General features: G+C 47.9%; 1 protein-coding gene and 1 long non-coding RNA gene across 5 annotated transcripts in view; one reads left to right on the top strand and one right to left on the bottom strand.

Annotated features, from left to right (window-relative positions):
* KATNIP (katanin interacting protein) overlaps positions 1–13,752 on the top strand; it is a 200,656-nt gene that overhangs the window by 102,849 nt on the left and 84,055 nt on the right. For all 4 annotated transcript variants that reach the window (XM_030871579.2, XM_060284723.1, XM_060284721.1 and 1 more), the window contains one exon: positions 408–539. In XM_030871579.2, coding sequence (XP_030727439.2) covers positions 408–539 — 132 coding nt within the window. The remainder of the gene's footprint in view (positions 1–407; positions 540–13,752) is intronic.
* The window catches only part of LOC132593468 (uncharacterized), a 28,466-nt gene continuing 19,160 nt past the window's right edge, over positions 4,447–13,752 (bottom strand). Inside the window, exons 3-4 of the long non-coding RNA XR_009559016.1 lie at positions 11,916–11,951; positions 4,447–10,021 (exon numbers count right to left, since the gene is read on the bottom strand). This is a non-coding gene — a long non-coding RNA (uncharacterized lncRNA). The remainder of the gene's footprint in view (positions 10,022–11,915; positions 11,952–13,752) is intronic.

Raw genomic sequence — 13,752 nt, 5'->3', positions numbered from 1 at the left:
TGTGCCTCGAGGGCAGCAAACATGTCCTACTATACTTTTCCTGCTCTTGCATATCCTTGGTTACATCATTATTTTATGTATCTTGCCGCCAATTAAACCCAGTACCCCATTGTTTATAAGACTTGTCCCTATTCAGAAATGTTAAAACTTGAAAACCTGTGTGTGTCCTAGAAGAATTCACTTATTTACCAAAATGTGGTACTTGGCACATAACGGCTCTCAGCAAACTTGTTTTGTTGTCTGCAGCAAATCCGAAACTAGCATGGTGCCTGGCACAGAGCAGGGATTCCATCAATATTTGTTGAATGAATAAGTGAACGCACAAATAAACAGATGCACAAATAAACAGAATTTCCCAACTCTGCCTGCACTCAGTGTTTGACATATAAACTATTGTTTTTTTACAGGTAATAAAAAGGAAAGGAATTTGTCTGCTAAGCGGAAGGACAACGCTGAGGTCTTCATTCCCAGCAAACCCGAGCCAAACCTGAGCCCCCAGCCCCTGACCGTGTTCCCAGACCAGGAGAGGGCAAGCTCAAGTAAGAGTTCTGTGTGCACCCCCGAGCAGTTGGGACTGGGCTTTGGGTCAGTGGGGTGCCGTGGTGGACCTCCTCCCCGAGGCCTGAGCTGACCTTTAGCAAATGTATTATTGGTCAACGTCTCCAGAGAAACAGAACCAATAGGATGTGTGTGTATACATATGCATATATATATACATATATATATAGAGAGAGAGAGAGAGAAAGAGGTGGAGAAATTTATTTTTTTTAATTGAAGTATAGTTGATTTACAATGTTGTGTTAATTTCTGCTGCACAGCAAAATGACTCAGTTATACACATATATACATTCTTTTATATATTCTTTTCCATTATGGTTTACCCCAGGATATTGAATATAGTTCCCTGTGCTATACAGTAGGACCTTGTTGTCCATCCATTCTGTATGTAACGGTTTTCATCTGCTAAGCCCATACTCCCAGTCCTTCCCTCCCCCAGAGAGCAATTTGTTGTAAGGAATTGGCTCATGCAATAAAGGAGGCTGCCAAGTCCAATCTATACGATGGGTCAGCAGGCTGGAGACCCAGGAAAAGTCAGTGTTCCAGTGCGAAGGCCATCAGGCAGGAAGGGCCAGTGTTGCAGATGAAATCTGGAGGCAGTCTGCTGGAGGAGTCTCTCTTGTTCGTGGGAGGATCAGCGTTTTTGTTTTATTCAGGCCTTCCACCGATTGGATGAGGCCCACCCACACTATGGAGGGCAGTCTGTTTTCTTCTGTCAATTAAAATGTTAATCTCACCCCCAAACACCCTCTCAGAAACATCCAGAATAATGTTTGACCAAATAGCTGGGCTCCCCATGGCCTAGTCAAGTGGACACCTAAAATTAACTGTCACAGTTACTTTCTGGGTCTAAAACCAAGATGTGGTTATAATTGAAAATTTGTTTTATTTTTGTTTTTACTTTTAAATGAATTTGCTTACTTTATATGCGTAACAATACATGCAGGTGATACTACATTCTAAAGGTACAAAGAAGTTTATGATGAAAGGTCTGTGTGCCGCCCTTCTAATGAAATGAGGGGGTCCATTGATTGAGTACTTACCATGAGCCAGCCACCATTGTAAGCTTTTATTTATTACAATTTACTATGTGTTTACTTATCATTTACTTATATACATTATATAGTTTACTTTTATATATATAAATTCTATATGAAATTTACTCACCTATATGCAGTAAGCCCCCTACATACGAACCTTCAATTTGCAAACTTTCAAAGATGTGAACATGCATTCCATCAACGTCAGGCTTCAGTGAAATTGCAGCTCGCCCTCCGTCTCTTATTGCTGACGATCCTTCAGCTCTACCATCTCCCACCTCCTCTCCCTCCTCCAGTCAGTAACTGTTCTTGCCTGTTCACTCGATGCCATCCCCCGTATGCCAGCTGTTGTACTGCACTACTGTACTTTTCAAGGTACTGTACTGTAAGATTTTAAATGTTTGGTTGTTGTTTTTGTTTGTTTGTTTGTTTTTTTGGCCACACCGTGCACGGCGTGTGGGATCTTAATTCCCCAACCAGCGATCGAACCCACAACCCCTGCATTGGGAGCACAGAGTCTTAACCACTGGACTGCCAGGGAAGTCCCCTAAAAATGTTTTCTTTATTTTTTGTGTTTGTGTTTTATGTATTATTTGTGTGAAAAGTATTATAAACCTATTACGGTACAGCACTATATAGCTGACTGTGTTAGTTGGGTATCTAGGCAAACTCTGTTGGACTTATGAATAAATTGGACTTACGAACCCACTCTCGGAACAGAACTCATTCGTATGTAGGGCACTTACTGTATAAGTAAATTATATATGTAATTTATATGTGTAGGTAAATTATAATCCTTATCACCAGGCTTTGAGGTGGGTTCTCCGACTGTGTCCATTTCTCAGATGAGGAACTGAGGCACAGAGCAGGTGATTCACACAGCTGGAAATCAGCAGATGTAGGCCTCAAACCCTAGTGGAGTGACTCCACTGCTGTGTCCTTAACCAGCAGACTGCACACACTGGAGGCTGCAGATGAAACATCTCAGTCTGAGGCTGTGGATCCAAACTAGTGGCTGGAGTGACTCTGTGAGGGCAACTTGCTTCTGATTGCTGTGATCCAAAGAAGCTCAGAGAGCTCAAGGCATCCTGGTGTCCTAAGAATTTGCAGCTGTGGGGTGCCTAGGGCACCCAGGCACAGCCCCAGGCAGCCAGCCTTGTTAGACAAGTGACCTCTGTGGCCAAGACATTCCATCCACGTTTACTGAGGAGCCGGAGGGACCGTTTCCTGCAGGGACGGGCCAAGGGACTTGGTGGCAGGAAGCAACCCCTACTCAGACAGTCACGGTTCCCAGATCTGGACCAGTGCACTCCGTGCATGAGGCCTGAGGCTTGAAGCTCTTTTCCCAGCAGCTCAGGGCAGATGGAAGGAGGCGGAGGAAGTGATAACAATCCTTCCACTTGCTGAGCGTTTGTTCCCTGCTATGTAAATATTGTCTTGTTTGGATTCCCCGGAACCAGACTCTGAGATGAGGTCTCCAGAACAAGTAATCGAGTTGAGAGGTGGTCCCTGGAAGGGGACAGGAAAGGGGAGGAGCCCAAACTGGCTTCATCACCAAGCAAGTTCACTGGGCAAGTGGAGCTCCACCTGGCTGGGGAGCTCAGGGGACGGTGCTGAGCAGAAGCCTGCTGCCACCCCGGGGTGGACGAGGGACCCTCCCTTCGGTCCTGGGTTGTGGGCTGCGCCTGGTGGTGTGGACCCTCCAGTGCCCTGGCTCGGGAGGCTCTGGGTGCCGGTGGAGCCCTGAGGCAGAGCTGCAGGTGGAGGTCTGGCTAACGTGGCACCCAAGCATTCCCTGATTAACCCTTATCAAGCCGCAAACTAATGGGGGGAAAAGACCGTACTAACACAAGGCAAAGCATTTTTAGATAGCAAGTGATAAAAAGAGTGGATTGAAGGAAAAGCATCTACATCAACCCATGTAAATGAACTTTCAAAGGTGGTGTGATCTTTGGGCACAGCCAGACCCCAGTAATTAAAGTATGTCAGCAGTCTGCCTCTCCCCACCTCTTGCCACAGCTTCTCCTTTATGCCCTACATTCTCAGAAAGGCTCTTAGGGTGGTGAGACAGCCCACCAGCAGCTCTGCGCTGACAGCCCACCAGCCCAGAAACCCTGGCAGAAAATAGGCCCGGCAGACTCTGCAGCCTGACCACCTGGTACAAATCCTTCCCGTCCACCTACCAGCTCTGTGACCTTGGGCAGGTTACTTAACCTCTCTGGGCCTCACTCTCCCATCTGCCAAACAGGGATAAGAGTAAGACTCTCCTCTGAGGGTCAGTATAAGGATTAAAGGACTGGATGGATAGATTGCTTAGAGGAGCACGTGGCTCAGAGCAAGTGCTTGCTCAGGGTCAGCTGGTGGAGAGTGTGGAGGGCAAGCCCTGAGCCATTGTTTCTTCTACACCTGGACTGGCTCCACTGACCACTGCTCGAGTTGACAGGACTCCAGTCTGTACTGCTGGTGTTCACTCTATGTGAAAAATTTAAAAATGGCTTTTTAGAAAATTCCTCCAAGACGAGTTGTTAAGGGCTTCCCTGGTGGTGCAGTGGTTGAGAGTCTGCCTGCTGATGCAGGGGACGCGGGTTTGTGCCCCGGTCCGGGAAGATCCCACATGCCGTGGAGCAGCTGGGCCCATGAGCCATGGCCCCTGAGCCTGCGTGTCCAGAGCCTGTGCTCCGCAATGGGAGAGGCCACAACAGTGAGAGGCCCACGTACTGCAAAAAAAAAAAGACAAGTTGTTAAAAGAAATGAAACCAAGGGTAGAGTGCCACTGTGCAGGAAACTTCCAGAGCCCCTGGTAGAGTGGGAGCAGCACAGTGGCAGTCAAGCACCCTTTCCAGCCGTCCTACTGGGCTCACTGGGATCTCCCTCCTTCATGTGCTGGCCATGATCACTAAATATTTACGTTTCTGGGTAATAAAATGAAGAACCAGCACTTACAAAGCACTGAACCAGCGCCCAGGCTGTGTTTTGTACCACACGTGTTAATCTTGCATTTAATCACCCAAACAACCCCGTGCAGTAGGTACTGCTATTATCAACACTATTATACAGAGGAAACCAAGGCACAGAGAGGTTGAGGAATCTGTCCAAGGTCACACAGCCAGTAAGTGTAGAGCCAGTGTTTAAAACCTGGCTGCAGAGTATCTGTTCTAAATCACTCCACTGCATGGCCCCTCATGTGTCAACTAAACTGCTATTTGCTTGCGACATACCCACATCAGTCTAGTTCTAAGCAATGACGTGCCTAAAATCCACAGGTTGGAGTCACTTGTTCTGTTTTTTCTAATGTTCATTAATATAAATATATAGTTAACATTTTTAAAGTTAAACCATGTATCAGCTAAAATCATTTCAAATACTGTATTCATTTCCCAGGGCTGCTGTAACAAAGTACCACAATCTGATTGGCTTAAACAATAGAAAGTTATTGCGTCACATTTCTGGAGGCTGGGAAGTCCAAGATCAAGGTGTCAGCAGGGCCATGTTCCTTCTGAAGGCACTAGGGGTGAATCTGCACCAGGCTTCTCTCCTAGCTTCTGGTATTTCCTTGCCTTGTGGCAACATAACTCCAACCTTCACCTGGTGCTTTCCTGCATACAATGGGTCCAAGTTTCCCCTTTTTATAAGGGTACCAGTCATATTGGATTGAGACCCACCCTAATGACCTCATCTTAACTCGATCATCAGCAAAGACCCTATTTCCAAATAAGGTCACATTCACAGGTACTAGGAGGTTAAGACTTCAACAAGTCAACTGTAACACACACCTTCATGTACAGTTTTTTGAGCAGTCGAGCTTCTTTAATTATTTATAATCTGCCTTTCTCCAAGAAGTTCTGACATGTTCTAACAAATTTTGTAGTGCAAGAAGACTTTAACAAATATGTAAGGAAATGAAGGTAAAGGGAAAACAAGAGTAGGAACAATAAGTTGACGCCAAGGGGTGAACAGATGAATGCCTCAGGGGGTCACACTCATGACTTTGAGTTTCCTGACCACCATGGCAAGGAAGCAATGCATTCACATAAACAGCACATGTCACTGGGTCCATCTGGTAAAAATCAGATTACCAGCTGTCCCTGGCACTTGGTTCTCAGTTTGTCCCATTGACTCCCTCAAAGAGGACACTGTTTGAGGTGGCGGCATCCTCATTTTGAACAGGTTTGGAGGTCAGCCTTTATCTGTTAAGTACACATGGCTCCTACATAGGCCAAATTTGAAAAAAAGGAAAGTTGAAAACCATGGCATTGTTACCACCCTCATACTGAAATGGGATGACATTGGAGCCACATGTCCCACGGGGATGAGGTTCTAAAGGTCAAAAAAAAGTGCAGGTGGTTAAAGCTACCCTTGAAAATCCCTCATACTGATGATCAAGTGCAGCGTATGTGGCTCCTTCTAGAAAACCCCATACAGCCATGTCACCTCTCCTGAAGCCCAAGAGAGTCATTGCTCCTCCAGGGTGGGGACAATCACAGCTTCTTGCTCAAGCCCCAGATGAAGCAGTTGGCCTTGTTTAGGGTCTGGTTGTAGGGAAAATGTGACTCTAAGCACTGGCATTATGCTGAGGTCACTGAGATATTCCTTCCTCCAGAGGCACAGGACCCTGAGACTTGCTGAAAGGACAGAAGACTCAAACCAGCTGTCACGTGTCCAGGCAAAATCTGGACTGCTTAGATGCTTTACTTTCTGTTTGTGGGGGGGACATCTTCCTGGGGGGCATACAAAATCAGCCTTTTTATATCTTCCTGGTGAACTGAACCTTTTATCACCATGTGTTGTCTCTTTTTCACTCTAATAATGCTTTTGTCTTAAAGTTGACCAGCTTTCTTTTGGTTAGTGTTTATGTAGCGTATCCTTTTTCATCCTTTCGTTTCAAACATTCTGCATCCTTACATTGGGGTTTGTCTCTTGTAAACCCCATGTAATTGGTTTTTATTTTTATCCTCTAACAATCGATGTGTTTTAATGGGCACATTTAGTCCATTTACGTTTAATGTAATTGCAGATATATTTAAGTTTAAATCTGCCATTTTATTGTTTGCTTTTTATTTGTTCTGCCTGTTTTATGTTCCTTTTTCTCTCCTTTCTTGCCCTATTCTGAACTGATTACTTTACATTATCCCTCTTTTTTCTTCTCTATTAGCTTGTTAGTTATACATTCTTTTACTATTCTTTAGTCATTACCAGAGATCGCAGCATGTATTCTTGACTTATTAGAGTCTACTTTAAATTAGCAAGTTTACTGCTTCTCATTCAGTGGAGACCTTACAACTGTGTAACTCCATTTACTCCCATCCAAAATTAAATGCTATTATTGTCATGCATTTTAATTCTCTCTAGATATTAAACCTCACCAGACATCATTATTATTATTAAAATAGTCAATAGTAATTTAGATTTGCCTACATTGTTAACCTTTCTGTGCCCTTCACGCCTGGCTCTTTCTAGGTCACCCTGACTCTCGGACTGTAGCCCTGAGTCTGTCACCAGCTCTCTTCAGTTTCTCAGCCTTGCAACAGCTCTTAGAATCAGCAGCACCTTGAGGGGAAACACTTCCCATGTGCTGGGGTCACCTCTCTAGGTTTCTGTTCTCCTGCCTGTAACCCTTCACAGCCCTGTTCACTCTCCATGCCTTCAAACAGATTTCTTTTTATAAACAGATTTTTATACTACTATTTGGTCCAGGTTTTCTAGTTGTGCTCCAGGGACAGGTTGGTCTGGATTAGATAGCCTGCCATTACCATAAGTGTAACCTATTGCCTGCTCTCTTAAAAGAGTTATTTCTCTCCTTGCTCCTTTATCTTTGGCCAAGGTCATAAAATTGAATTTATGTCAATTAAATGTACATATGGTGCAACTCCACGAGAGCTTAATTCCTCTCTATCACTATAACTGTCCCTTGTTCTAATGAAAGGGCCTCATGCCCTGGGTTACTTTAGTCTCTATCAATAAACCTTCCAGGAAACTTCCAGAGACCTGTTGTCTTGTTGAAGGTGAAAGAAGATCAGTCTTTACTGCAGAAAGTTTACTGTCCAAGTCGTCAGAGTGCTCTAGGGAAGTTATATATCGGAACCACTTTACCCGGACAAGCTGCCAACCACAGAAATAAAGTAACAGCCCTCAGCGTGAGTGAATTAGGAGACCCTAACAGCCCTGCAGTTAGCGCAGTTAGCATTTCTGTCAAGAAAACCTGCAGCAGGAAGACCATTCTGCCAAAGTCCAGAGTCTCATAGCATATGTCAGTGTTCATTATTAATAGCAAGTGTCAGAAATGCAAACTGGCTGAAGCAACAAAGGAAAATGTATCGCTCAGAGACCTGAAAAGTCCAGGACTATAGATCTGCCCTCAGGTATGGTGGGATCCAGGTACTCAGATGATGCTATCACCAGGAACTGTTTCTTCATCACTTAGCTCTACTTTTTGAGTCCAGTGGGTCTCAAACTTGAACATGCATCAGAATTATTGGCCAAGCAAATTAAAACCAGATTGTTGGACCCTGCCCAATTTTTAATTCAGTGCATCTAGGGTGGAGCCTAAGTGTTTTAATTCCTAACAAGTTCCTAGGTGATACTGATGTTACTGCTCCAGGGACCACACTTTGAGAACCACATCCGTAGTCTCAGGCGTGGTCTGGAGATGGTCCCTGGTGGCTCCAGGCTCGCATTTACTGACTTAGCAACCCCCGGGGAAAGGGACTGCTCCTCTCCAAATAGTTCCAGCAGAGTCCAAGAACCGGCTCTACCCTGAACCGATCTCCAGTCTCTGTAGTCAGGGAGAGAGGCACCTGTTCTCTCAAGGGCCCAGGAAGGGCCAGGAGTGGGGGCAGATCCAGATCCGTCCAAAGCATGTAGACTGAGAAGATGGAGAAGAGGTGGTTCCCTGAAGGGAAACATGGATGCCGTGAAGGTCGCTGCTGCTGGGAGGATGAAAGCAACTGCTGCTCATTTCTTACAAAAATTAACCACACAGGACACTTTGCTACAAATTCTTCAGGGGCCGGGTGCAGAGCAAAGGACTGTAATATGCGAGGAAAGAGTAAAGTCATTTAGTCAGGGATGGGGAGATGGGGGCTGACTGCCTTCCTTGAAAAATCATTAAAAATCACGTGCATTCCTGGGCTCACGAAGAGACAGCAGCAGAAGAATGGGTATTAAGGGTTACAGACAGCATCTGCCTGTGGAGAGGCCCCCAAATAAGCTTCAGAGATGAGAAGAGCACAGGCCTGGACAAGCCAGGTGTATCAACTATCTCTTGCCGCCTAACAATCCCCTCCACACTGCAGTGGCTGCAAGCAACAATGCTTTTATTATTGCTGCAGGGGGGCTGGCCGGTTCCATAGTGGGTGCCTGGCTGGCTGGTCTCGCACGGCCACCCTCACAGCGTCTGGCAGTCCCGCTGGCCCAAGGACCTCAGCTGGGATGCCTCGTCTCTGCTCCACGTGGTCTCATTACCCAGCGCCTGGTGGTCTCCAGGCAGCCCGAGAGGACACACCCCAGCATGTAAGTCCTTTCTTAAGTTAGGCTCCGCTTGGTCGTGACTGCTAAGGACCTGTTGGCCAAAGGAAGTCACCAGGCCATGCCCAGCTAGAGAAACAGATTCCACCCACCTTTTGATGGGAGATGCTGCAGCGTCACAGGGCGATATGGCACATTGCAGGTGGGATGCAGGTGGGAGGCATTTGTGGCCATTTGTCGCGGTCTCCTACGCTGTGGGAAGCGTGTAGCCTGCCGAGGCTGAGCCAACTTAAAATGCACAGAGGCTCTGGAATACTCAGACGTAAGCTATTGTCCCAGCGGGCAGCCCCCTTCCCCCTCCTGGGTGGATTTTAGAGGGAGTATGTGCCGCTCAGGACAAAACAGGGCTAAGCCAGATGTTTCCCTGGACCTTTCACGGCACAAATCGTGCACAGTTTCCGGGCTTACAGGCACGTGACCATCACTGATGCCACGCCTGCAGCAGGAGCTGCCCCCCAGCTCACGATTGCCACGTCAGATCATAGGACTTTTCAAGAGATGCCAGGAATCCCGATTTTCAGGTGGATTTCCTATTCTTTTTTTTTTTTTTAACTTAGCATCTGTTTCCAATTTTTAAAAAAAGTCACACAACGCAATCTGCAGGCTGGCTTCAGCCTTTGGGCTGCCGGCCTACGAACTCTACGTTAGACCCTTGTGATTCTCAGATGTAATGTTTGCCTTTTCAGTGGATTCCCAGGTGATGTCAAAGGTCCCTTGCATGTGGGAAGGGGTCATTTTGCTGAGACTCTGACTTTGAGCTTGTCGAGTCATAGCTGGCGAGTGGGAAGAAGCCATCTGGCTGGTGAGCTGACCGGACAGCCCCCATGTCCTCACGTCTTCTTTGTGACATGTGCTGCATTCATGGTAAATCTCCTGAATTGATACACTCTTTTGTTTCCCTGCAAGAGAGATGAAAGCCAAGTTCTAGTGAAGCAAAGAGAAAGTGAAGTTAACAGTAGAGGAGTGGTTTTCAACCAGAAAAGAGCAGCTTGGGATAAATTAAAATGTGCCATTTGGCTTTTGCTGGTGGCAACGATTTATTGTGTGAATAAATCCACCGTTCTCCAGATCTGTGATGAGAATAAATCCACCCTCACGTGGTGCTCAGGCCAGTGCGGAAACGGCTCACCCAAGCGAGCAAGGAGAACTTCCAATGGAATCAAAAGGCGGTGACCTCGTGTGCAATGAGGAAACGCACAGTCTACACAGCTGGGCAGCGGGGATGTGATTCAGGAGGACACGGGCACTGTGGACACGCGTTTCTGGGAAGCCATGGGTGGGGAGAGCTCTGGTGGTGGAGCTGTGGCCTTGACCTTCACTCAGAGAAAGCCTGATTTAATTTTTAAAAGCACCTTCTTAGCCTAATATGACTCAAAGGGCACAGGCAGGACCCAACGATCGTGTTGTTGCAGGAGCATTCCCTCCCAGATGAAAGGCGCTCAGGGCAGAAGGTTTGTGCAGACAAAGCTGAACCCCGCTGCAAGAAAATGCCTTCCTGATTATCCTTTTCCAAGAAGAGGTGATCGTAGGGTTGTAGTGGCCAAGAACAGATAGTTATGTTGGGCGCGATGCTCCACCATAGCCCCAGGCCACTGAGGCACAAGCAGACGGGGCTCTTGCCCACATAGTGGCAATAAACAGGCAAGGGTTACCACGCAGGGGCTCTCCTTCGACTGACTTTATAAGTGCTCTAGGCAGGAAATGCAGCAGGAGCTTACGAATCTCAGGTTCTGCTTATCCTGATGTTGCCCGAGCCTCGCACTGATGCTGGGGTTCGCACCCCCAGTGTCAGAGTGCTGGCGCGTTTGTTTAGCTGTTCACAAGATCCTTGGCCCTTATTTATAGGATCTTTTGTAGGATCTGAAGGGGACTTAAATTTCTCAGCTCTGCTTTACTGCAGATGGAGGAGGAAATGATATGTTTTAATGATATTCACAAATACTGAGATTGACAAGGTTCGGAATTGAAATCGTTTTCCATCCATTCATTTGACAACGATCCTAATGCCGGAGCCAGGGCGTAGCAGCAAACAAGGTGGGCGTGGCCTCCTGGAGTAGCAGGAGGCCTCTGGGGCTTACGTGGCCTCAGGGTCCCATGAGACCTGTCCACCCCCCGCTGCCCCCCAGGCTTCCCTTCGCTCCCCGAGGCCAGCCCCCCTGCCATTCCTCCCTGTGCCAAGCTCCACCCACCACAGGGCCTTGACACCTGCTGCTCCCTTGGCCTGGAACAGCCTCCCCATATGGGTATTCACCGCCTTCAGGTCTCTGCTCAGATGTCACCCTCCCTGACCGAGTGTCTGAAATAGTGTCCTTCCCCCTCCTGTCATCTCTAGCTTTTATCCCACTTGATTTTTTCCCCAGCACTCATCACCTGCTGCTGGCGTGTCCTGTGTGCCTGACCCGTGTCTGTCTGTGCCCCGTGACTGTGAGGTCTGTGGGGACAGGGACATGCCTTTCCCACCCACATCTGTACCCCGGCACCCAGAGCAGCATCTTATCCCACAGTGTAGTGACAGTTGAGAGCCTGTGTCATTAATGCCTGTGCCTTGCGGGGAACCCAGTTCTGCTTCAGCTCCCCCTGGGATGAGGGTGTGTTGGTGCTTCAGGATTCCTCAGTTCCAGCTCCAGACAGACTCAAGGCCACTTCTTTTCTTTCACTCTCTTTTCCTGTCCTCCCAGCTGCGTCAGGGACCTGCGTGAGGAAGATCCCAGTGGCCTCACCACACCCCTTGGACCCACAGTGTTTCCATAGCAATGAGAATCCCCACCTCCATCAGCTCCTCCCAGCTCTCACCTTCTCATCCCTCGAGTTGCAGAGCAGGTCGAGTAGCTGATAAGAAAGGAAAACAGAGTTAAAGCAGCCTTGACTGGGGAGAACAGAACCCCCAGGTCACATTGCCAGCAGTGCCTTACTCTACGTCCCCAGGAGCAGTACTGGAGCCACAGCAAGAGTCCATCAAAGTCAGAGGACGACCCACTGCCATTACCACCCAGGCCAGCCAGCCATCCGAAGGCATGCAGGGCTTCCTTTGACTTTCCTGGAGGAGCAGCCGGGACTTGCCGTGGCCTGTATTAGACCAGCCCTTGGGTTCTGTTGGCTTTCACTTTCCTAAAAACTGCAATACTTTATGAACAAATAAATTCAGGGGGATTTCACATAAACATCAGATTCTAACTTTTCTTGGAGAAAAACCTGGCAACACTAGAAGCACAGCTCTGTCTGGCAGGCATTGGCTGGAGCTGGGCAGTGGCTCAGCTGCCTCCCATCTCCCCTACACCCACCCCGAGTTCAGTCTCACTCACTCAGAGTGCCTGCCCGGTCCCTGGGCATTCACATCCAAAGCCCCTCTCCTGGATGCCTGGAAGAAATTGGTGTCCCCTCATTTTAGCTTAGCTTTTCCGTCAACCCAGTACCTGGCTATGCTCCCTCTCCTGCCAAAGCCATTCTTGGTGTTGCTACTTGAAGCCTCATTCAGATGCAAATTATAACATAGCAGGAGGATAAAGGGCTCCAACTAAATCTCTAATAATCAGCGGTGCCTGTTTACTGAGATCATGAGGATGGAAGGTTGCTGGGGTTTTTTTGTTTGTTTGTTTGTTTTCAATTTTTATTTATTTATTTATTTATTGGCTGCGTTGTGTCTGCATTGCTGCGCTCGGGCTTCTCTCTAGTTGTGGCGAGCGGGGGCTGCTCTTCGTTGTGGTGTGCGGGCTTCTCATTGCGGTGGCTTCTCTTGTTGCGGAGCATGGGCTGTAGGCGCGTGGGCTCAGTAGTTGTGGCACATGGGCTCAGTAGTTGTGGCTCATGGGCACTAGAGCGCAGGCTCGGTAGTTGTGGCGCACAGGCTTAGTTGCTCCGTGGCATGTGGGATCTTCCCAGACCAGGGCTCGAACTCGTGTCCCCTGCATTGGCAGGCAGACTCTCAACCACTGTGCTACCAGGTAAGCCCAGGTTGCTGGTTTTTAACAAGCCTTTGTACCAGGCTATCTATATCTATATCTATATCTCCCCAGAGAAGTCATAGCTATCAATTCCCAGTCAGTTAGTTATAGGCCAGCATTAATGTCAGTCTTTGATACTATTGTTAAATGATGCAACCAAGTTGCCTAGGTTGAATTCACATCTCCAGCCCAGACCACCCTCCCAAACTCCACACTCGTGTGTGTGTACAGGCCAACTCGACAGCTCCACCCTGATGCCAAAATCACATCTCTGGGCTCCAAGCTGCCCCTGCTCTTCGCTTCCAAACCTGCTCCTCTGACAGCCCTCCGCAGCTCAACTGAAAGCAACCCCATCATCTGTTTCCTCAGGCCAGAACCTTGGCATCATTCTTGACTCTCTTTCTGCACCAGCCCCATCTACTCTGTCAGGAAATCCTGTTGGCTCTGTTGGCAACATACACGCAGAAACTGACCACACTCTGTGTCCCCCCTCCACTGGGCAGCTGCAGGAGCCCTAACTGGCCTCTCTGCTTTCCCCCTCACCTCCCTTCATTCTGTTCTCCACTCAGCACCTAAGTCAAATCAGGTCCCCTGCTTTCAAGCCTTCAGTGGCTCCCCATTTCTCTCAGAGTAATGGCCTTACAGTGTCCTCCAAGGCCCTGCCTTGGCCCTCCCCACCCCTTCTCAGG

This window comes from Globicephala melas, chromosome 15, assembly GCF_963455315.2.
Source record: "Globicephala melas chromosome 15, mGloMel1.2, whole genome shotgun sequence".
Taxonomy (NCBI): Eukaryota; Metazoa; Chordata; class Mammalia; order Artiodactyla; family Delphinidae; genus Globicephala; species Globicephala melas.
Note: the sequence above shows the minus strand (reverse complement) of the source record. Positions and strands in the feature narration are given on the sequence as shown.